Genomic DNA, 25402 nt, shown 5'->3' with positions numbered 1-25402 from the left:
ATCAGCACCATATACAAACTTAGTAAGCTAGGACTTATGGAGATATTCACGACTACAAATTTTTGATCCACCTGTAAAAGAGACAATGATATCAGCAGTTTGGGGGTGTTCTTTAAAATGTTCTGAAGTACATTTCATCTGAAAAAATTTACTCTTAGATAACAAAATGTTTGTCTCTTTTCCCACACAAGGTACTGGTATTTCATTTCTGGGAGAGACCAAGAAATTCTTTTTGCCAGACAACCTTCCTCAACACAAATTCCATTACTCTTATAGATATTTATTCGTAGACCAGTTTTGGTAAATTGTTGAAAGGCATTTACTGGCAAACAGTAGAGCAGACTCGGTATCCTTCTCAACAATGACTATATCATCGGCAAAACCTATCCCATTTAGCAGGTCTGGTAACCATATTGAGCACATACCAATCATTCGCACCAATCACTACTGATTTGCATTTAGGGCAGTCGCCCTGTTGTTTTCCTAGCCTTTTCTTAAATGATTGCAAAGAAACTGGAAATTAAATGAACATCTCCCTTGATAAGTTGTTCCAATATCCCTAACTCCTCTTCCTATAAACGAGTATTTGCCCAATTTTCCTCTTGAATTTCAACTTTATCTTCATATTGTGATCTTTCATGCTTTTAAAGGCACCACTCCAACTTATTTGTATACTAATGTCATTCCATGCCATCTCTCCACTGACAGCTCGGATCATACCACTTGGTGCAAGAGACAATTCTCATGATTGGTCCATTTTGAAGCTGACTATAAGCAAATTATCACAAAAATAATTTATTCTATTATTACCACCTATTCAATAAAAGCCATGTGCTACGTGGGTGAAATCTACATAATGCTATATACACTTCTCGGGGACATGTTTTGCCCCTTGTTAAGGGCATCATCAGCCTGTAGGTAACCTTAAGGTCAAATGTCTGAAACATTATCTATTCATACAAGGATTACACTGAAAAATACGTTACACATTTAAAACATCTTAAGTTAACATATTATAATTATAATATAAAAAATACCACATAACACACTAAGAGTACTGAGATTTGATATTGTCTATACTAACAAAAATTTAAATGAAAACAAAAAAAAAAATTTAAATGAAAATTCAGAATTTGCAGATCATTGGGATAGTAACAGTCTTGAGAAAAGATTGTAATCTTCTTAGGGTACATTAATCCCAAATGTTCTGTAACTGAACTTGATAAAAACAATGTCCATTAGTTATAAACAACACCTGGGTATTTAAGAATAAATTAGATAAGTTGAGTGTTGTGATTAAAATGTTGTAAATTTAAAACACGATCGTATGTTTTCTGTTGCGTGAAGCAGTGTCACAATTCCAAGTTTAGGCTGCTGCTTAATTGTTGAATTGTGTCTTTGACATTATGGACAGTCATGTGTGAATATTCTTACTTGTAGATGTGATTATTAGCCTTTGAGAGGGATACTGTCTGTAATGAATTAAAATTAAAGTTAAGATTAGTATTTTGAAGCATGTGTATTGACAGGAAACTTCAAGTAGTTAAAATGTCAATTGAGAAATAACTTACTTGTCAAGGTAGTGTTAAGTAGATCTGACTGTTCCGGCAGCTCCTGCCTGACTATTCCTGGTGTTATACTTGTGCGGTAAAGGAGAGGTGGGGTGTAGAGGGGGGGAAGGGTTACATTGATCTTTAAGTACCTGTGTTGTTACTGTAGTATCGTCAATAGGGGTTGTGTGGGTAGATATGATGTTTGGTTTGGTGGATGAAATATTTGGATGAGAGGATTTAAAAAGATTCAGGATTTTATTCTGGTGTGAATTCACGATGTGTATTAATTTGGGTGTTAATTCGTATTAAGGATTTTTATTTTCTGTGACCTCATTTAAATTATGATTGTTATTATAGGTTTGTTTCAAAAAAATGTGTAAATTTTCTATTTCGTTCATTAACTTTCCTTTACTGATACATTTAATAATAGTAACATCCTTCTCTATAGTTGTAAAGTGGTGTCTTATCTCAGTCATGTGTTGGCTCATGGCCGAGTACTTGTTGTCTTTAATGGCGTTGTAGTGTTCTGTGTATCTCGGAAAAGCTCCTCCTAGTCTGCGCAACATAAGAAAATCCACACTGTGAGCATGTTAATCTATATATACCAGATCGAGTACATGTTGCTATTGTAAATGACCTTATTGTGGTTAAGAAATATGTTTTGATTGGTGTTGACCATCTTGAAAGCAATATTAATATTGTGCTTCTTTAGGGTATTAGTGACCTAGTGGATGGCAGGATTATTAAAAGTAAATGTAGCGAATTTGGTTTTTTTTTTTTTTTTTTTTGGCTTGTCTGGGATGAGTTTCATGGATAATTTAGTTTTACTTTGTTGATTAGATGATTGACCATGTCAATTTTGAAATTGTTAATTTTGGCAAGATTTCTTATATAATTCAATTGAGGCCAAAATTAACAATTTCAAAATTGACATGGTCAATCATTTAATCAACAAAGTGAAAATGAAATTATCCACGAACCTCATCCCAGACAAGTCTAAAAAAACCAAATTCGCTACATTAACATTTTATAACACCGGCATCCACCAGGTCACTAATACCCTAAGGAAGCACAATATTAACACGTTGGGTGCCACGTGCCGCCATATGGCGTCACGGTGGTCTTCAAATTTGAGATGGCGTGACGCCATATGGCGGCACACCGTTCTTGAAATCAGAGTTGGCGTGACGCCATATGGCGGCACAGTTGAGTTTCAGGCGATGCGCCGTAGATAATCAGCTGTGACATCTATGCGCGTAAAATTGGTACTACGTGAAGGGCAAACTTCAGGGTCTATTCCAGCTATGTATTTTTACTGTATGCCACCATATGGCGCCACAGTATTCTTCCGAAGCCACTGAGTGGCCTGTGGTCGTTGTCACAGGTGAAAGCGCGCCAGGCATTGTTTATTCCTCGTTTACGTACGTATTATCACTCAGTTTATATAGTTGTGCAAAAATATAAAAAAATGGAAGATATTGGTAATAAACTTACGAGGGAACACATACATGTGTTACACTCGGATTCGGTTGAAATTTGGTAGGAATATTCGTGGGAGACAGTAGAATGCTAAGGTGAAAACTGCATGTACCCAGCGCAAGTTTAAACGTCAAAATTGAACAAATAAATAGTCATACAATTAGAAGTGCCGAGGGAGTATCGGGGTGTGGCGGAGAGGTAGGGAGGAGCGAAGCAGCGGACGTGAATCAACCGGGCTGCGTCGAGCTGCGCCAGCAGCCAGGTAGCGTAAGGTTAACGCGTTCCCCTTAACTTCCCGATCAGATGTGCAAAACGTAAATATGAAAACAGCACATGAAACAAGTGTACAAAGGACGATGTTTGAACAACGATGCCAATAAGGTTTGAAAAATTACAACGAGTAACAAGAACTCGGGCGTGCCGCGACGCATATTTTCAATGTTTAGAGTTATCAGAAAACTGTTATCAACAATATGTAATGTAATATAAGTACTTGTTTTGCATTTTACTAGGTTTTCATAAATATTGCGTTAATTTGAATTAGCAAATAAATATCTCGTATTTGAAAATCGTATTGCACATTCCATGTCAAAAAATTCTGTGACACCATATGGCGTCACGCTATATTTTATCTTTCCTAAAAATTGATGTGACACCATATGGCGTCACACATGACCATGGTATGGTGAGATAAAATTTACTTAGTACATCATATAAATATATCCCAAGATTATATAAACAGACTACAACGCGTACAATTGCTTTGGCACCAGCGGAATGCAATTCAAAAACAAGCCTGGCACCAGTGGAATAGTGTGCTACAATCGGCTCGGCACTCAACGTGTTAATATAGCTTTCAAGATGGTCAACACCAATCAAAACATATTTCTTAACCACAATAAGGTCAATTACAACAGCAACATTCTCGATCTGGTATATATAGATTAACATGCTCACAGTGTGGATTTTCATATGTTGGGCAGACTGGGAGGAGCTTTTCCACGAGATACATGGAACCAACGCCATTAAACACAACAAGTACTTGGCCATGAACCAGCATATGACTGAGACAGGACACCACTTTACAACTATAGAGAAGGATCTTACTATTATTAAATATATCAGTAAAGGAAAGTTAATGAACGAAATAAAAAATTTACACATCTTTTTGGACCAAACCTATAATAACAATCATAATTTAAATGAGATCACAGAAAATAAATCCTTTATACAAATTAACACCCAAATTAATACACATCGTGAATTCACACCAGAATAAAATCCTGAATCTTTTTAAATCCTCTCATCCAAATAGTTCATCCACTGAACCAAATATCTGGTCTACCCACACAACCCCTATTAACGCCCCTCCAGTAACAACAAAGGCACTTAAAGATCAACGTGCTTAAGTGTGGCCAGTATCCAGTATTTCGGAGATAGTAGGTTCGAACCCCACTGTTGGCAGCCCTGAAAATGGTTTTCCGTGATTTCCCATTTTCACACCAGGCAAATGCTGGGGCTGTACCTTAATTAAGGCCACGGCTGCTTCCTTCCCACTCCTAGCCCTTTCCTGTCCCATCGTCGCCATAAGACCTATCTGTGTCAGTGCGACGTAAAACAAGTAGCAAAAAAAAAAAAAAAAGAGATCAACGTAACCCATTCCCCCCTCTACACCCCACCCTTCCTTTACCGCACAAGTTTAACACCAGGAATAGAAATGTTAGTCAGGCAGAAGATATAACCCATTTATGATGCTTGCTGCAACATTCGGGGATCCGAGATTCGAATCCTGCTGCTGACAGCATCTGTTAGCTTTCATGGAAAATATTATTTTCTTCTTTGGCAGTAGAATGACTGATGAATAAACAAATGAAAGAAATCCATAATTTTTACTTACCAAGAATGGTTTTCTTGCTAAAGGGTCCAATTAAATGTCCAACAATGTAGAGAGACGCTGCATTCACAATTCCAAGAATGAATGTATTTTGAAAGACTGACAAATCCACATCAGGATTACAGCTGCTTGTTTCTGTAGAAAATAGTCTCTTCATTGTCTCATTTAGCACGCTGACGGTCACATTGCCACCTTCGATATCAAACAGCAGCATATCACTATTTTTAGGTCTCAGTAATGAACCATTTTGGCACTGAAATATGTCAGTCTCATTACTAAATGGAGTTATTTCATTGTTCACCTTGAGGATAACCTGGTCGATATCACATGTGAAGTATATAGTGTCATTAATGGAGAGTGTTGTTGATAAATTGTTATGGCTGTTTTCTGAAATGCTGTTGTTGGTAGTGATAGCATAGGCTTGGCAAATACTTCCAGAACTCCCAGGATGAAGAGTGGAATAAGCAGCTAGATGATTAAATATATCTGGCAGCCAAAGTGATAGTCCATTTGCACTGTAACATACAAGCCATAACCTCTATAATTATTCATCTATGGCAAATAGCACTTGATATTTTGGTAGAAAGCTCAGTTAAATTCTACATTGAATAAGATTATCATACTTTTTCCAATGTTTATTGACAGGCTAGTATTCTAAGAATGGTTTCCCACTTTCAAATCAGGTAAATGTCCGGTTCCATAGCTAAATGTTTAGCGTGCTGGCCTTTGGTCACAGGGGTCCTGGGTTCGATTCCCGGCAGGATCGGGAATTTTAATCATAACTGGTTAATTCCCCTGGCACGGGGACTGGGTGTATGTGCCGTATTCATCATAATTTTATCCTCATCACAACACACAGGTCACCTACAGGCTTCAAATCAAAAGACCTGCACCAGGTCTCTCCGGAAGCCATACACCATTATTTATCAGGCAAATGCTGGGACTATATCTTAAGGCCACAGCTGCTTCCTTCCCAATCCTAGCCTTTTCCTATCCAGTCATCACCATAAGACCTATCTGTATCAGAACAACGTGAAGCAAATTATTCTACTGTATACTTCACATGTTCTACGAACATTACTGAAGAAATATCAACAATGAATGACAACAGAGGGCTTTCTTTATGCAATATTGTAACCCATTAAAACAATAGTGAGTATTCTCACACATTTCTTATTAACTTTGCACCAATTATGAAAACTATTTTTCTTTTTTGTAATTTGCTTTACGCCACACCAACACAGATAGGTCTCTTGGCGACGATGGGATAGAAAAAGCCTAGGAGTGGAAAGAAGCGGCCATGGCCTTAATTAAAGTACATTCCCTTGGTATGAAAATGGGGAAACCATTGAAAACCATCTTCAGGGCTGCCGACAGTGGGGTTCGAACCCACTATCTCCCGGATTGAAGCTCACAGCTGCGCGGCCGGTAAAACCATTATTTCAGCATTGTAGTTGCTCTTGTACCTTTGATGCTGATTGACCAATATCTGAGCATTACCTGAACCATAAACAAATCATCAACGTGCCTTTGAAGTTCCATGGACTTGTCAAAAGCAGTAGCATTGGTGAATGACGGCCATAGCTACTGCTATGTAACAAAGGTTTAAATACTTCTCCTACAATCATTCATTGAGCTGTAAAATGTTTTCAGAATCATCATACCTACCACAGAGAACTTGGTTCAGCAAGGTGCACTTCTGCTTTGCAAGATCACTTTTTTCAGGCTACAAGGGTTGAGGAACTGACATCTTACAGTGGCCAAGGCTTGGAGCAGTCTAATGCAGGTCCACATCATAGTTGTGAATGGGAACCCAGTCAGAAGGAGAGGCAAATTTAGCCTCTAGAAAACCAGCCAGAGGACGCAGGTCTATGAACATTGGACTGAGGATCATTGAGGACATCTATTCTTCTGTGGTAAGTCCAGATTCAACCTGAGGTCACCTGATGGAAGAGGCAGGGTATGGAGAAGAGAAAGAGAACTCTTTGCCCCCTGTACCTTTGCTGAAATTACACCGTTTGGATGAGGTTCTATGATGGTATGGGGTGGCATAACTTCAGATAAACATACCGCTCTTGTACTAATTGAGAATGGCTTCCTCATGGCAACAGGTATGTTGAGGAGATTCTCATTAATCACGCAATGTCATTTTCATTCGCTTTTGATGAAAAATTCATGCTTATGTACAATATTGCAAAACTCCATGCTACCGAGTGTATCATGGAGTTTATTCTGGAAGTCAACATTTCTACTCTGAACTGGCCAGCCTTGAGTCCAGATCTAAACCCTACTGAACATGTGTGGGACAGAATTAGTCATTGCCTTCGGTGTCAAGGTTTCAGTAGTCAGTCTGACCGAACTAAAGGTGGAGGTGCAAGAAGAATTGGAGAATGTATCTCAAGAGGACTTCCGGACTTGATCAGAAGCATGCCCACAAGATTCACGGTGGTAATAGCAGCTAGGGGTGGCAGTTATTGATCACATACCGGTAATCAGCATCCAATAAGTTTCTAGTACATTTCCTGATTTTGGTAATCATAAAATTTGTGAGTTTCTGCATATTTTAATTTTTTTTTAAGTATCTTCTTAAATTGAAACATTTTGAGTATTATTGTCTTTGCAATAGGTATGGAAAGATTCTCTCTTGAATTCTGTAATTATGTTTTGAAAATAAAAATAATTTTTGCTACCTTAATCCGAGATTATTTTTTAAAATATTAAGTGTTATGCTTTTGTTGGAGGGCAGTGTAGAATAATAGGTACAGTCAGGGCTTTTCTTCTGGAAAAAGAGGTGCCGGAACTTACAGGAGGGAAATTAAGGAAGAAGACATGGGATTTACCGAACATTTAAGAAAGCATGTAATTTTCGTCGAAACCTACTTACCCTATACTGAATTCAAAACAATTTCCAAATTTTTGACATGTCATCATCCTCCTCAGTTCATTTTCTGGTCTTGCTTTTTGTATCCATGGCTGAATGACGACCTTGTAACAACCAAGTTTTGACTTACTTCTTTGGATCAAATACCATCAAAGGAGGTCCAACAATTCTTATAAATAGTAATGAGGTAATGGTTTTCACTGACAAAGATGATCTTTCTAGAGTCACAATCAAGTTCATCCGAGAAAATCCCCTTTCACACTCACTTGAAGATATAGCTATTGTGTTGAGTGTCCTCCTAACCTGAGAAAGTTCCCTGAGCATTTCTTCTCTGAATTTCAGATGATCTCTGAAGGCTCGAATAGCTTCTCTTTCATTCAGTTGGAATCTTCTTGCCAGTGTGCCTATTTCTGCTTCTCCATACAGAATATTTTCTCTTGAGTTTGCTGGCCAATTCTTAGAATCCAGAACTCTTGCACATCTTGACAGTTCAGTGTCTTCTTTGGAAAGTAACCTTTTCTGTAGAGAAGTTTTAATTTGTTCATAGAAAGCATTCAGGGAGATTGATGGATCATAAATTCTGTTTTTCTTATGCTATGGAACACCCTTAAACTGTATATTTGCAGCTGCCTCAAGAGCTTTCTGATAGTAAGGCCCTGGGACAGACCTCTTCTTCTCACAAATATCAACAGGACACTCAATCTTGCTGTGGGCTTTGTAAAGATCAGCATTTCTCTCCTGCAGATCTAAGCTTAGTTCAGACAGTTCTTGCAAAGCATCATAAATTAATCCCAGATCCAAAATAAATTCAACAGATGTTATTTTCCTGTGAAGACCTTCATAAGTGCATTCTTCCTTTCTGTCACAACAATGTGATTTACCTCTTTCAAAATGAAGTACCAGTGCTTCAAAATCCTGCCAAACAGCCAAAACAGTTCTATAGCTGGATGCAACCCACCTTGTGGATAGAATTCTTCCAATTTTTAAAATCTGCATCTCCAGTGTAGCTGCACATGACTGGAGCTGCCTTGCATTCTTTGGAGAGGCATGATACATAACATATAATTTGTCCATAAAACTCTCTTAAATCTATTGATGCCAGAAACCTCTTACACAACATCGTGTACTGATAATTACAGTCTATGGCTAGCACAATGCCACAAAACAATGGCAGGAAATCTGTCTTTGAAACGTTTTGAAACTCCTCCAAGTACTTCGAGCATTACTGCAACACCATCACACGTCAGTGAAACTAAATTATCCTTTAGAAAATCTTCTGTGAACCCTAGTGCTCCTTGAAGACATCAAACTTTTGTAAATTCCATTTGCTGTTATGTCATCTAACTCAATTAAATCAATAAAAAGGTTGATCGGTTCTGCCATTTTTATTTCTTCAATGTAGGTGCGAACATATACTATCAGAACAGACTTTTGACTTAGAATAGTTGATTCATCAAGAATAAGAGAGAACTTGCTCTTGGAATCAAGCACATTTTTTATCAATCGTGTTCTCATTTCACTGCCTATGTGGTTTACTATATTTATACAGGCATTACTTGAATGCAAAATTCTCCCCATATCAATCCCGTTCAATTCTTGTAAATCAATTTCAGTTTCAAAATTGTAGAAAGACTGGTTCTTTTTTGCCACCTTATAAACAGTACAAAATACTTTACAAGTAATTTCCCTTTCTCTCTCTAATGACTTTAGACATACTGTCTCAAGTTTTTCTTTTTTCCCTTCTTCAGTTATTTTATTAGCACTTTTATGTCCAGCACTCTCTTTGTGATCAAAAATCTTTTACCTGAGAGATGTTAGCTTCTGTTTACAGTTTTCTCCATAAGACACAATTTCACAGTTTATCCACTCTTTTGATAGTTGCATACCCACATTCTTCTGTACACCTAAACTTCCAACATTTTTGCACACTGAGCAACCTAACTTGCCATCATGAAAATAAAACCAATCGTTTTTTCTTTACAAAATCGTTCTTTTGTTCTACAGTCCAACAACTAGGCCACTTTTAAAAACACCACTCAAACTTATTCATCTATTAATGTCATTCCACGCCATCTCTCCATTGACAGCTCAGAACATACCACTGAATCCAGCAGCTTGTCTTCTTTCCCTCCAAGTCTTTCTAGCCCAAATTTTGCAACTCTTTTGTCGGAATGCCAATATAAATGGTCCGTTATTGGACATTATAAATTTTCCAGCTCATTCCTGGTTGCCAGCGTTTCGCCCCCGTGTGCTAGGCTGGGCTCATCAGTTGGTACCTAGCACACCTACCAAGACGCTGGATAGTGCATACCGTGGAGGCCACTGCGTAGGCTACTTGTAGCCACCGGCAGTGCCAATGCACTATGAGAGACATTATCATTATCAAAAATTGATGCCTGCTTGGCCATCAGATGATGTAGATGTTGATTCCCATAGGGAATCAGAAATAATTGTTCCGAATGAGTAAATTTATAATAATAATATAAATGGTCCGTTATTGGACATTATAAATTTTCCAGCTAACTCATTCCTGGTTGCCAGCGTTTCGCCCCCGTGTGCTAGGCTGGGCTCATCAGTTGGTACCTAGCACACCTACCAAGACGCTGGATAGTGCATACCGTGGAGGCCACTGCGTAGGCTAATTGTAGCCACCGGCAGTGCCAATGCATTATGAGAGACATTCTCATTATCAAAAATTGATGCCTGCTTGGCCATCAGATGATGTAGATGTTGATTCCCATAGGGAATCAGAAATAATTGTTCCGAATGAGTAAATTTATAATACCAATATAAATGGTCCGTTATTGGACATTATAAATTTTCCAGCTAACTCATTCCTGGTTGCCAGCGTTTCGCCCCTGTGTGCTAGGCTGGGCTCATCAGTTGGTACCTAGCACACCTACCAAGACGCTGGATAGTGCATACCGTGGAGGCCACTGCGTAGGCTAATTGTAGCCACTGGCAGTGCCAATGCACTATGAGAGACATTCTCATTATCAAAAATTGATGCCTGCTTGGCCATCAGATGATGTAGATGTTGATTCCCATAGGGAATCAGAAATAATTGTTCCGAATGAGTAAATTTATAATACCAATATAAATGGTCCGTTATTGGACATTATAAATTTTCCAGCTAACTCATTCCTGGTTGCCAGCGTTTCGCCCCCGTGTGCTAGGCTGGGCTCATCAGTTGGTACCTAGCACACCTACCAAGACACTGGATAGTGCATACTGTGGAGGCCACTGCGTAGGCTAATTGTAGCCACCGGCAGTGCCAATGCACTATGAGAGACATTCTCATTATCAAAAATTGATGCCTGCTTGGCCATCAGATGATGTAGATGTTGATTCCCATAGGGAATCAGAAATAATTGTTCCGAATGAGTAAATTTATAATACCAATATAAATGGTCCGTTATTGGACATTATAAATTTTCCAGCTAACTCATTCCTGGTTGCCAGCGTTTCGCCCCCGTGTGCTAGGCTGGGCTCATCAGTTGGTACCTAGCACACCTACCAAGACGCTGGATAGTGCATACCGTGGAGGCCACTGCGTAGGCTAATTGTAGCCACCGGCAGTGCCAATGCACTATGAGAGACATTCTCATTATCAAAAATTGATGCCTGCTTGGCCATCAGATGATGTAGATGTTGATTCCCATAGGGAATCAGAAATAATTGTTCCGAATGAGTAAATTTATAATACCAATATAAATGGTCCGTTATTGGACATTATAAATTTTCCAGCTAACTCATTCCTGGTTGCCAGCGTTTCGCCCCCGTGTGCTAGGCTGGGCTCATCAGTTGGTACCTAGCACACCTACCAAGACACTGGATAGTGCATACTGTGGAGGCCACTGCGTAGGCTAATTGTAGCCACCGGCAGTGCCAATGCACTATGAGAGACATTCTCATTATCAAAAATTGATGCCTGCTTGGCCATCAGATGATGTAGATGTTGATTCCCATAGGGAATCAGAAATAATTGTTCCGAATGAGTAAATTTATAATACCAATATAAATGGTCCGTTATTGGACATTATAAATTTTCCAGCTAACTCATTCCTGGTTGCCAGCGTTTCGCCCCCGTGTGCTAGGCTGGGCTCATCAGTTGGTACCTAGCACACCTACCAAGACGCTGGATAGTGCATACCGTGGAGGCCACTGCGTAGGCTAATTGTAGCCACCGGCAGTGCCAATGCACTATGAGAGACATTCTCATTATCAAAAATTGATGCCTGCTTGGCCATCAGATGATGTAGATGTTGATTCCCATAGGGAATCAGAAATATTTGTTCCGAATGAGTAAATTTATAATACCAATATAAATGGTCCGTTATTGGACATTATAAATTTTCCAGCTAACTCATTCCTGGTTGCCAGCGTTTCACCCCCGTGTGCTAGGCTGGGCTCATCAGTTGGTACCTAGCACACCTACCAAGACACTGGATAGTGCATACCGTGGAGGCCACTGCGTAGGCTAATTGTAGCCACCGGCAGTGCCAATGCACTATGAGAGACATTCTCATTATCAAAAATTGATGCCTGCTTGGCCATCAGATGATGTAGATGTTGATTCCCATAGGGAATCAGAAATAATTGTTCCGAATGATAAAATTTATAATACCAATATGAATGGTCCGTTATTGGACATTTACAATAACCTGCACTGGTCGAATGCCCTCTAACACTTCATTTATTTTCACTGTTGCTGTTTATTCTCTTCTTGAATATCTGTACAGATTTTGGAAAAGGATCAAACACTACCCCTGGTAAACTGTTCCACTCCTTCACACCCTTCCCAATGAATGAAAATTTACCCCAATCGCTTCTGCAAAAATTCCTTCTAATTTTATATTTGTGGTCAGTCCTGCCGATATAATTATTTTCCAACAGAAGCCTCTCACGGATATCTCCCCATGCTGCTTCTCCTGTATGGGCTCTATATAAACCTATAAGTCTAGTTTTCTCCCTTCTCTTACTTAAAGTTTCCCACCCAAGTTCCTTTAACATTTCTGATACACTACTCTTTCTCCTGAAATCCCCTGTTACAAATCTTGCTTCTTTCCTCTGCACACTATCTATCCCAAACAGTGTTTGCATATTCCAATAATGGACGAACCATACTTAAGTAACTTTTCTCTTTTAATTCTTTGTTGCATCCTTTAAGTAGCCTCATTATGACATGTAACGATCTGTATGCTTTCCCAACAATGTCATCCACATGACCCCTCCAGTGCAAATTACTTTCAAATCTCACACCTAAGTACTTGCACTTGCCATCTTTTGGGATAACTACCTCATCCAAAGTATATTCAAATTCAGTTTTAAAACTCCTGTTTGTAAATGTTGTAACAGTTGATTTGCCTCCATTAACCTTTTAACCTTCATATTATTCTCTTCAACCCATTGCTGGATACTCTCAAGATCCTTTTGTAATTCTGAACAATCCTCAATATTATTTATTTCCCTATAATCAATTATGTCATCTACGTACAATCATATTTTTAATGTTATATTGTTCTCTAAATCATTTGTGTATATTAAGAAAAGTAACGGACCGATTATACTACCCTGTGCAATTCCCTTCCAAACTTTCTCTTTCTGCGATACGTTAATTCCTGCTTTGACTTTCTGAACCCTTGAATTTACAAATGTTTTTACCCAACGTGTAACCCTTACGTCCAATCCTATTCCCTCCAATTTCTTTAATAATATTGCATGTTCCACTCTATCAAAGGCTTTGGAAAGATCTATGGCTATGCAATCTAACTGACCTCCTGAATCCAATTGATCTGATATGTCCCGCTGAAATCCCACCAGTTGTGCCTCACAAGAAAATTTCTTTCTAAATCGATACTGGCTCCTCATGAACCAATTTATATCTTCACATATCCCTCTGATGTATTTTGATATCAAACACTCCAATATTTTACAAACTATACTGGTCAGGCTGATTGGTCTGTAGTTCTCTAGTTTCCTTTTATCACCCTTACCTTTATAAATTGCTATTAATATAGATTCCTTCCATTCCTTTGGTATTACACTATCATTTATGACATAGTCAAAGAGAAATTTTAAATAAGGCACTATGTACCACCCCATTGTCTTTAATACTTCCCCCGTAATTTGATCACTTCCTGCTGTTTCCTTGCTGAAGCAGTTGGATTTCTCTGAAAATATCTTCATTTGTGAACGAGAAGCTTCTTGTTTCCCTCTGTGTCTGTCCTTCTGTAACTTCTGTTTCGGTGTCCAACTCCTGACAATCATCTACTGAATCTCTAAATTCCCTACTAAAGAGGTTTGCTTTCTCAGTATCTGTTAAATAGTGTTCACCCCCTTCTCCCACCATTGTAGGAATTTGGATTTCGTTTCCTTTTTGATTCCTGATATATGAATACAGCTTTTTCCATTTCCCTTTATGGTCATTACGCTCTTGAAGAATGCCATTCATATAATTCTCTTTTGCTTCCTTTTTTACTCTATTCAGTTCCCTCATTAGCTGTTTTCTACTTTCTCTACTCTCCCTACCTTCTTTGATTTTCCTGTTTACTATTCTACATTTTCTTTTTAATTTTCTTATTTCCCTTGTATAATAAACAGGGTCTGAGGTCATTTTACCCTTCTTAACAGGTACAAATCTCTTCTCTCCTTCCCAAACGATTCCTTTAAATTTAGCCCAAAGTGTATCCACGTTACTCCCTTCACTTATCCAACAACTGAATTGTGATTTAAGGTAAGTCCCAAATTCATCAACTTTAGTTTTTCTGTACAATTTCTTGTCTTGTATGACCCTCTTATTAATCCTTTTTGGTACCAGTCCTACATCCATAATTACAGCCTTATGGTCACCTATTCCTTCAATTACCTCAGTTTTATCGACAATTTTCCATGGTTTAACCAAGAATACATCTAGTTAAGTTATTGAGACGAGTCGGTTCTTGTACTACTTGTGTAAATCCTCCCTCCCAAATTAACTTATTTGCCAGTTTCTGTTCATGGGCTTCACTTGCAGCTCCATTCCATTCAACCTCAGGCAAGTTTAGATCTCCCCCAATTATTACCACATCATTATTATTGTTTTTATGAGTATAATCTATTATTTTCTCAAATATTTCCATGTCTCTTTCCTCTCTTCCTGGCCTGTATATTCCTATAATTCCCACCTCCTTCATATTATCACAAATTAATTTTATCCCTAATATTTCATCCCTTTCATCGGTAAACCATTCATGTGAACAATACGTTTCCTTCACCAGAATAAACACACACCCCCCCCTCCCTTTTTATCTCCTCGATCTCTACGATAGACTATGTACCCTTCTGGAAATACTTCTCTATTACCCACCCCTTCTCTCAACCACGATTCCACTCCTATCACCACATCAGTCTCATAAGATTCCATCAATGTACCGAATTTTAATTGTTTATTTACTACACTCTGACAGTTTACCAAAAACAATCTCAGACCCCCTTCCTCCCTAAAAATTGACTGTTGCAATTGGATAACTTGAAATTCCTTACTTTCCTGAGTTTCATTTACTAATTGGCTGAGCCAGCTTGAAGTACAGCTGGCTCTTTCTACTAGTTTTCCTGGTCAGTATTATAACTCAAGGGAGTTGCCTTTTTTACAGTACATATCTTATGATTAATAAAATCTAGAACAATATTTGCTATCTTTTGTTTACCTGAATTGTTTAGATAAAGGCCATGCTTTGTGTAACAGTGCGTCTCGAAACTGCTGCTATCAATTACCTGTGTATTACGAAAATGTTTACAAATTTTAACCATATCTGTATTAAATTTGTCCACTTCAATGTTCACACACGAGTCTCTAATCAAATCATGCCTGTGGGGCACGTTCACTACAAAGATGTTAGTGTGAGTCAGCTTACCTAGTGTACATTTAAGTTCCGAAATAACATTCTTAGCGTCGTTGTGAGCTACGTCGTTCGTCCCACCGATGAGCCCACCCTAGCACACGAGGGCGAAACGCTGGCAACCAAGAATGAGTTAGCTGGAAAATTTATAATGTCCAATAACGGACCATTTATATTGGTATTATAAATTTACTCATTCAGGACAAATATTTCAGATTCCCTATCGGAATCAACATCTATATCATCTGATGGTCAAGCAGGCATCAATTTTTGATAATGAGACAAAGTCTCTTAGTGCATTGGCACTGCCGGTGGCTCTAGTTAGCCTACGCAGTGGCCTCCACGGTATGCACTAGCCAGCGTATTGGTAGGTGTGCTAGGTACCAACTGATGAGCCCACCCTAGCACACGAGGGCGAAACGCTGGCAACCAAGAATGAGTTAGCTGGAAAATTTATAATGTCCAATAACGGACCATTTATATAGGTATTATAAATTTACTCATTCAGGACAAATATTTCAGATTCCCTATGGGAATCAACATCTATATCATCTGATGGCCAAGCAGGCATCAATTTTTGATAATGAGACAAAGTCTCTTAGTGCATTGGCACTGCCGGTGGCTCTAGTTAGCCTACGCAGTGGCCTCCACGGTATGAACTAGCCAGCTTATTGGTAGGTGTGCTAGGTACCAACTGATGAGCCCACCCTAGCACACGAGGGCGAAACGCTGGCAACCAAGAATGAGTTAGCTGGAAAATTTATAATGTCCAATAACGGACCATTTATATTGGTATTATAAATTTACTCATTCAGGACAAATATTTCAGATTCCCTATGGGAATCAACATCTGTATCATCTGATGGCCAAGCAGGCATCAATTTTTGATAATGAGACAAAGTCTCTTAGTGCATTGGCACTGCCGGTGGCTCTAGTTAGCCTATGCACTGGCCTCCACGGTATGCACTAGCCAGCGCATTGGTAGGTGGGCTAGGTACCAACTGATGAGCCCACCCTAGCACACGAGGGCGAAACGCTGGCAACCAAGTATGAGTTAGCTGGAAAATTTATAATGTCCAATAACGGACCATTTATATTGGTATTATAAATTTACTCATTCAGGACAAATATTTCAGATTCCCTATGGGAATCAACATATATATCATCTGATGGCCAAGCAGGCATCAATTTTTGATAATGAGACAGTCTCTTAGTGCATTGGCACTGCCGGTGGCTCTAGTTAGCCTACGCAGTGGCCTTCACGGTATGCACTAGCCAGCGTATTGGTAGGTGTGCTAGGTACCAACTGATGAGCCCACCCTAGCACACGAGGGCGAAACGCTGGCAACCAAGAATGAGTTAGCTGGAAAATTGATAATGTCCAATAATGGACCATTTATATTGGTATTATAAATTCACTCATTCAGAACAAATATTTCAGATTCCCTATGGGAATCAACATCTATATGATCACTACTGCATCACGACTTCCGAGATTTCTTGCCGCCTGCTCTGTGTTTTCCAATACCTTCTTCATTGGGGCCCCAGGATAGATGACTGCCGATGCTGCAATATCTTCATTGACCATTTTCTCCGCAATTCCCCTCGTTGGCTATCACCAAATATAAGAATGTTCGATACTTTCGCCGGTGCACTGTGTGGGATTTTAGGCCTAACTTTGCCGCTTCTCGTAACGGATTTTGCGCTATACGTTTGACTGCTTCCTATACGGATACCTTGCGTATCGCTTACTTCCCTCAGGGATGAAAATCTATTTTTGGTGTCAATTACAAAGTTGTCCTTATTAAACTGTACAATTTTCCTCCTAGAATCTGAAGCAACTTGACACCATGCGCTAGAATTCTCGGAGCCACCTGTGTTTTGAGTGTTTACTGGTACCGGTACCGTACTTTCGATTCCAGTAAACGTACCTTTTCCTTTAAAATCTCATTCTCCGCTTTTAATGCTTGTAAATCCTGTTGCAATAAAGAGAGAATTACAAGTACATTATCATTACCTCCATCCTCCAAGTAATGAGACGCCAGCGATTCGTTGACCGTTGTAGGCCTAGGTTTGTTACCGCTATTCAAATTGCTCTCGCCACAGCTAACACAAGTCCAAGTATCTTCATTTTTAGCAAAACCAGCACTACATATACACTCAAAATGGTACCAAATTAAACATGTTTGTACACAGGATTGTACACAAGCTAGAAGAAGCAATGGAGGGAATGGAATGAAAATAAATGTGAAGAAATGGAGGCCATCAAGAAGATATGGAGATGTCATCAAAATTGTACAGGTTAAATAGTATCGATATTTGGGGAGTATGTTAAATGAAAATTGGTCAAGTGATGAAGAGATAAGAACAAGAGTAGTCATGGCAAAGGAAGCATTTATGAAAAACAAATCCTTATTATACAGTGGAATAGAGTTACTGTAGAACAGAGAAAGAGACTTGTGAAATATTTCATATTTTCATGTGGAGTGTTCTTTTATACGGTTGTGAAATGTGGACTCCAAAAGAAAAAAGACAGGAATAATAATAACAGTGAACAATGTGAAGAGTGGAGGATTATCAGACAGCCAAAGAACAGGCCTAGGACGGGAGGAGATGAGACAGTGGTGAAGTCTGAGACCTGCCATTAGGCAGAACACCACATGATGATTTAATATTATTCATATTAAATAATTAATAAAGTAGTATTGATTAAAAATGGATATAATGAAAGGAGAACAAGATAAAGAAGAAGAAGAAACAGAAGAGGAGGAGATACAAAACCGGGAAGAGCATAACAATGAAATCTTCTTATTCTTATTCTTCTTTAGGAAGAAGGTAAAAAGAAAACAAAGAATATTCATCTTGTTCTTATTATTGTTCATGTTCTTCATACAAGAGCAAGTGTAATTGTAGTAATTAGAGAGCCAAACCATAATGGATAATTGTTACTGTGCAATTTAAAATCACATTAACTGAGCTCGTCAAGTAAATCACATGTCTCACTAACACAAGTGCAGAGTTCTACCAATGACAAAGCCTTACAGGACAGAGAATGGGATAAAGAAGCTGTTGTCTCCTGCCAGATAGCTCCTTGCTTGTCCCTTGAGTGTGCCATAAACTCTTGTTTAGTAGTCACTGTATAATGAATATTCTTACCTGGCATAAAGGCCAAATTGAATTATGCAGACTAGAAGAGTTTTCAGCACAAAAGGAGGCATAAGTAGAGGTACTGTCTGTCTCCACATATGTTGTAATATTCCCAACAGTGTAGGTTTGACATTTTTGAGTGGATTACTGGACCCATCTTCCAGAAGCACCAGTGACTTAACCTAATGACAACAGATACATTTTTGCTAGAATAGCTCTCCTTCATTATCTCTAAAAATCACACTCACTAGTAATATTCACTTGTTTTCATATTAATTAAGATATACAATTTAGACATTTGAGCAGTAGTAGCAATTCACTTCTATTCCTTGAATTCATTCTCATTGAAAAGAGTTAATTCTTTTAAAAGAAGGTACAGTTGAAACAATTCAATTTCTTTATTAAGAGAAAAAGTTCTACTCAAAAAGTATGATATAATAATACAGGGCCAATTATTAATAATCACCTTGGGAGTGGCGACCCCATTGTAATAATAGCCTATGTATGGTTCATTCATTACATCCCTGACCCGGTCAAAGACTGGTTAACAGGTTGTAGGTTTTCAATAGAGGGACAATTTTTATCTATTCAGGGGATTGTTGCTCACCCAGTCACCCACGCTGCGAGCCTGTCTCCCACCAAACACTTTGCCATGATGCACTTCTCAGTGCCACAAGTTACCCTCCTTTAAAGTCTGCTGAGAGCTTTATCAGCGTAAGGTTCAGTTTAGTCAAGTGTTCACGTGTTTAGTGCTCAGTGTGTTGTTCTAGAGCCATTTCCATTATGTTAGCATGTCCATAAACATGATACCTTCGTAAAGTATAGGAAATCTTGTGCAAAGACACACTATGACTCAGTGCCGGACGAGCGCTTGCTGCAATACGGCAAAGTGCTTGGCAGGAGAAAGGCTTGCAGCGCAGGCGACTGGATGAGCGCCAACCCCCTGAATAGATAAAAAATATGTGTATGTATAATGTAACAATAAAGGCAATGAGTGCAGGGGACAGTGGGAGGAAGAAAGCTACAATACCCATATACTGGCAACAATGTGGCTGGGGACAGCAGTACATAAAACAATAGTGCCAGTGAATTGTTGAAGTTTTAGGATAAGGAAGCTGGCTAACAATGAAGAGGGCACCCAGAATAATCTAGAAGTGTAAACCGCAAAACTCTTCTGTGGGCCTGTAGAAAAACAGTTGCAAGCGAGTACAAATCAATCTCAGTGAATCACGAGATGATCACAATTCAGCACACCAGCGAGGGTTAAGATGGTCTTGATTGTACAAAATGCTGTGTAGTGAACTGTAGTGAGCTATGTGGGGAATGGCACAGAAAGGAGCAATATTGTAGCAGGTGATCTCAATTTACCAAATGTTAACTAAGGGTACTGCAAATGACAGAAATCATGACCAACAAATGGTGAATAAGTTAATCTGGGAAGGGCAGCTGAATCAGAAAGTGATGGAACCGAATAGAAGGAAAAATATTCCAGACGTGGTCCTGATAAAACCAGATGAGCTCTACAGAGAAACTGAAGTGATAGGTGGTATAAGTGATTGTGAAACTGCTTTTATTGTACCATAGTTAAAAATAAATACAACAGAAACAAAGGTTGTAAAAGTAACTTAGGATTATTTGGCAATATCATACAGTTGATAAGAGAGGCATGGGAAAATTTTTAAAAATCAATTATGATCAGTGCAAAATGGTGAATAAAATTATAAACAGTCTTTGGGATGGGTTTAAACCAATTGTTGAGAAGTGTGGAAATAGGTGTGTACCTTTAATTGTAGGCAGTAAGGAATGGTAAGGAACCATTGTACTATAACAGGGAAATATAGAAATCAAGGAAGTGAAAGTTAGAAAGAAATAGAGTTAGGAATGGTTGCAGGAATAAGGAGAGATTAAAGGAACTTAATAGGAAATAGAATTTAGCAAAAATGTCTTCTAAGGATAACATGACGGCAAATATAAGTGGCAGCCATATAAATTTTAGGGAACAGTAGAAGGATATGTATAGGTACTTCAAGACAGAAGGCCATTCCAGGGATCATTAATGAACAAGGTGAGTGCATATGTGAGGACTTATAGAAATCAGTCAGCAGTATGTAAAGGTGGGTATAAGGATAATATTTGGGTGGAGGAGGCAACTAATACCAGCGAATTACTAAAATTTACTATGATAAGATTTCTGGAGATATACTAAAGGCAATGGGCTGCAATAAAGTGTCATATCTGAAATATTTACTGTTTGCTAAAGGACAAATACCAAAGTAATGGAGAGTTGCAATAATAGCCCTAGTGTACAAGAGAAAGGGTGATAAATGTAGAACATAAAATGACAGACCAGTCAGTTTGCCATAGATTGATTTTAAGCTCTGGGAAAGAATTCTTTTTCATTATATTAAACACATTTACAAAACTACTAACTTGTTTGATAGAAGACAATTCCAGTTTAGGACGGGTTATTCCAATGAGACTCGACTTGTTGGATTCCAGCAAGATATAACAGATATTTTAGATTCAGTAGGTCACATGGACTGTATCACTATTGATCTATCCAAGGCTTTTGATAGGGTAGATAATGAGAGATTACTGACAAAAATGAGGGCTACTGGACTAGACAAAAGAGTGGTTGAATGGCTGGCTAAATTTCTAGAAAATAGGGCTTGGAGAATGAGAGTAAGTGAAGTGTTATCTGACCTTGTAATGATTAAGAGTGGGGTCCTACAGGGCAATATTATTGGCATTTATGTTTTCTTATATATAAATGATAAGAGTAAGGAACTGGAATCACAGGTATGTCTATTTGTAGATGATGTTATACTGTATAGAGTAGTGAAATTCATATATATGAAACTAGAAGATCATTAAGGATATATCCCTCTCACTCTAATTCAGTAAAGTATGGAGTGAAAGGCATAGAATCATCAATGTTTAGGGAATATAATGTGTTGCCTCCTGTTATAAAGAGCTCTAAATCGGTTATATGTTTTAAGAAAAAACTGAAGGAATATTGCTTTTATACAGATATCTTAATATAATCTCTGTATAACTTACTTTAATTAATACAATAATATATTGTCCATATTTAATATATTACAGCCATGCAATATCTGAATATACTTCTGAAAACTATGATGCCAACATGTTAAAAAAAAAAAAAGGTATGTCTTAATTATCCAAAAATGTACTTGTCACTTTACAGAAAAAGCTATTGTATATGAAATGTAATTATTGTGTCGCCTTAAGGAAAGTATGTACTGTATTGTCCCTATTGCGAGCCAGAGGCTCATGGGACCTTTTGTCAACAATAAATAAATAAATAAATAAATAAATAAATAAATAAATAAATAAATAAATAAATAAGTTATAGGATTGTGAGTGACTACAGGAAGACCTAAGACAATGTTGGAAGATGATCGGCGGCCAATGGTATGATGGTAAAGGGGATAAAAAGTCAGCTTATAAATTTCACCAAGCATAAAAGTCTTCTCAGCTTGAATTACTGTGTTTATAGGGTGATAAACATCATGAGGAACACTGTAAGTACCTAAGTGTTCATATAAGGAATGATCTTCATGGTGGTAATCACATTAACAAGTTTGTAAAAATAGGTTACAGATCACTTCACTTGTTATTAGGGTATGTAGAGGTTGTAGTAAGAATGTAAAGGAGAGGGCATCTCTGTTAAGACGCCAATTAGAGTATGGTTTCAGTGTATGGGATCGATATCACTATTACCTGATGCAAGAACTAGAAAAGATCCAAAGGAAAGCAGCATCACTTGTTTGCAAAAAGAATACTTCGGGCTGGGAAGGCTTGGGAGTGAGGAGGTGAGATGCTTGATTAAGTGGTATGGTATGAGCTGACAGTGGAAAGATGGTGTGGAATGACATTAGTAGATGAATAAGTTTGAATGGAGCTTTTAAAAGTAGGAAAGATCATAATGTGAAGATAAAGTTGGAATTCAAGAGGACTAATTGGGGCAAACATTCATTTATAGGACGAGGAATAAGGGATTGGAATAAATTATCAAGGGAAATGTTCAGTAAATTTCCAAGTCCTTTGAAAATATTTAAGAAAAGGCCAGGTAAACAATTGATAAGGAATCTGCCACCTCGACAACAGCCCTAAATGCAGATCATTAATGACTGAAGTGGAATTGAGATGCTCTGCTTTGGTCACTACCATGCATACAATGTTAGCGCATCATCACAGGGGTTGCAGTACAATACATACCAGAGTAAAAAACTGAAACCATACCTTTCATCTATACAGCCTATTCGAACCTCAAGCTTGCCATAACAGTTCTCACCTAATCAGCATATTACTATGCTAATCTTGATGGAGTTTACTACCTCTTACACCAGACGATTCAATCAAACACCACTAATTTGCATTTAGTGCCGTGGTCCAGGTGGCAGATTCCATATCAGTTGTTTACTTAGACTTTTCTTAATGATTTCAAAGAAGTTGGAAATTTATAAAACATTTCCCTTGGTAAATTATTCCAGCCTCTAATTTCTCTTCCTATTAACAAATATTTAATGTTGCCATTGATGCTTTCACGGCCCGTACTTACAGAAATAAGTTAAATTCTTTATGTTTCGCAGAGAATTGTGCTTTGCATCATTAGAAAGAAATCTTGACTGTCCACACGAAAGGCTTCTTAAACAATGAGCTTTGAAATTTAGACATTATAATAGAAGTGCAAAATGGTATGTTCATTCGTCACCAGATGGCTCCCCGGACACGGTACAGTGTTCGAAGGGGAAGCTGACGGAACCATCAGAATCAGTCTAAGAGGGTCACATAACATGTGTATGTAACATATGACATTGACAGGTGTATGATATTCTTCTGATGATGCAGAGCAAGTTCTCTGTAAAACGTAAAGAATTTCACCTTATTTTCTTGACACGGCATAAGCCTACGAGGACGGTTTGAAAAGTTCTCGGAATCACCGCTAGATGTCAGTGCTAGAGCAATGAGGTTCCCGCAAAATAATCACACATCCTTTGTGAGTGAACACGTGGCGTGTCAGTGCTCTAGCTGCAGGAGTGTGGTAGTGACGACTCATTGTTGTTGTTCCCGCGTAGTGATTTGTGACAATGGGAAAAACTGAGATTCGAGCAGTGATTAAATACTTTGTAAAGAAAGGTATGAAAGCAAAGGAAATTCATGCCGACTTTCAGAACACACTGGGGGACTCTGCTCCTTCATTTTCAACTGTTGCCAAGTGGACCAGCGAGTTTAAATTTGGTCGGGAGAGCTTGGATGATGATCCACGTAGTGGACGGCCAAAAAGTGTTACGACTCCAGAATTTATCGCAAAAGTGCATAAAATGGTCATGGAGGATCGTCGACTAAAAGCGTGGGAGATCGCTGAAGCTGTAAGGATGTCTTCTGAATGGGTATATTATATTTTAACCGAAGAATTGGGTATGAAAAAATTATCCGCAAGATGGGTGCCGCAGCTCTTGACATTGGACAATAAACGCACCAGATTGGAAATGTCCAAACAAAGTCTGGCCCGTTTTCAGTGCAACCAACAAGATTTTTTGTGCTGGTTTGTGACTACAGATGAAACTTGGGTCCACTACTATATCCCAGAGACAAAACAGCAGTCAAAGCAGTGGAAACATGCTTATTCACCACCACCAAAGAAAGCAAAGGCAGTGTGTTCGGCCGGAAAGGTCATGGCCTCAGTTTTCTGGGATGCAAAAGGCATTCTGCTGATAGAATATCTTCCTACGGGCCAAACAATTACGGGGCAATACTATGCAAACCTCCTAGACCAACTACAGGAAAATATACACGAAACAAGGCCTGGTTTGGCAAGGAAAAAATCATCTTTCATCAGGACAACGCTCCGCTGCACACAAGTGTTATTGCCATGGCAAAACTTCATGAACTGGGGTACGAATTGTTGCCACATCCACCTTATTGACCTGATTTGGCACCATCAGACTTTCATCTATTCCCCAAGCTGAAAATTTTCCTTGGTGGACGGAGATTTTCTACAAGGGAAGAACTGACAGCCGAATTGGAGAGGTATTTTGCAGGCCTGGAGGAATCCCATTTTCGAGATGGGATGGAAGGCATTGGAACATCGCTGGACCAAATGCATTAGTCTACAGGGAGACTATGCTGAAAAATAAAAGCAGTTCCACCGAGGTAAGATACTTAATTCTAGTACATTCCGAGAACTTTTCAAACCACCTACGTATATCATGTCAACAAATATTTATCCCAGTTCAACCTCTTGAATTCCAACTTTATCTTGATATTGTGATCTTTTCTGCTTTTAAACTCCATTCAAGCTATCCATCTACTGACAGCTCAGAACAGCTTGTCTCCTTACTCCCAAGTCTTTCTAGCCCAAAGTTTCTCGGTTCATCTCAAAAGACAGAGTAAACTCCATTTATTCATAGACAAATTGAGAATGAAACACGAGCCTTCAGTTAAGATACAGAGAAGCTTCTCCAAGATCACAGTGATGACACAACTCTACTTGTACTCTCAAGAGCTTGAGATGTACAATGAAGAAACTAATTAGGAAAGA

At 38.5% G+C, this 25402-nt stretch overlaps 1 protein-coding gene across 2 annotated transcripts in view; it reads right to left on the bottom strand.

The window, feature by feature from the left end:
* LOC136862891 (synaptic vesicle glycoprotein 2C) overlaps window positions 1-25402 on the bottom strand; it is a 99036-nt gene that overhangs the window by 17303 nt on the left and 56331 nt on the right. For both annotated transcript variants that reach the window (XM_067139170.2, XM_068230350.1), the window contains 2 exons: window positions 18844-19016; window positions 4930-5441 (listed from right to left, as the gene is read on the bottom strand). In XM_067139170.2, the coding sequence (XP_066995271.2) occupies window positions 4930-5441; window positions 18844-19016 (685 nt within the window). The remainder of the gene's footprint in view (window positions 1-4929; window positions 5442-18843; window positions 19017-25402) is intronic.

This window comes from Anabrus simplex, chromosome 1 (genome assembly GCF_040414725.1).
Source record: "Anabrus simplex isolate iqAnaSimp1 chromosome 1, ASM4041472v1, whole genome shotgun sequence".
NCBI lineage: Eukaryota > Metazoa > Arthropoda > Insecta > Orthoptera > Tettigoniidae > Anabrus > Anabrus simplex.
The sequence above is the reverse complement of the archived record's forward strand: the minus strand, read 5'-3'. Positions and strand labels throughout refer to the sequence as shown.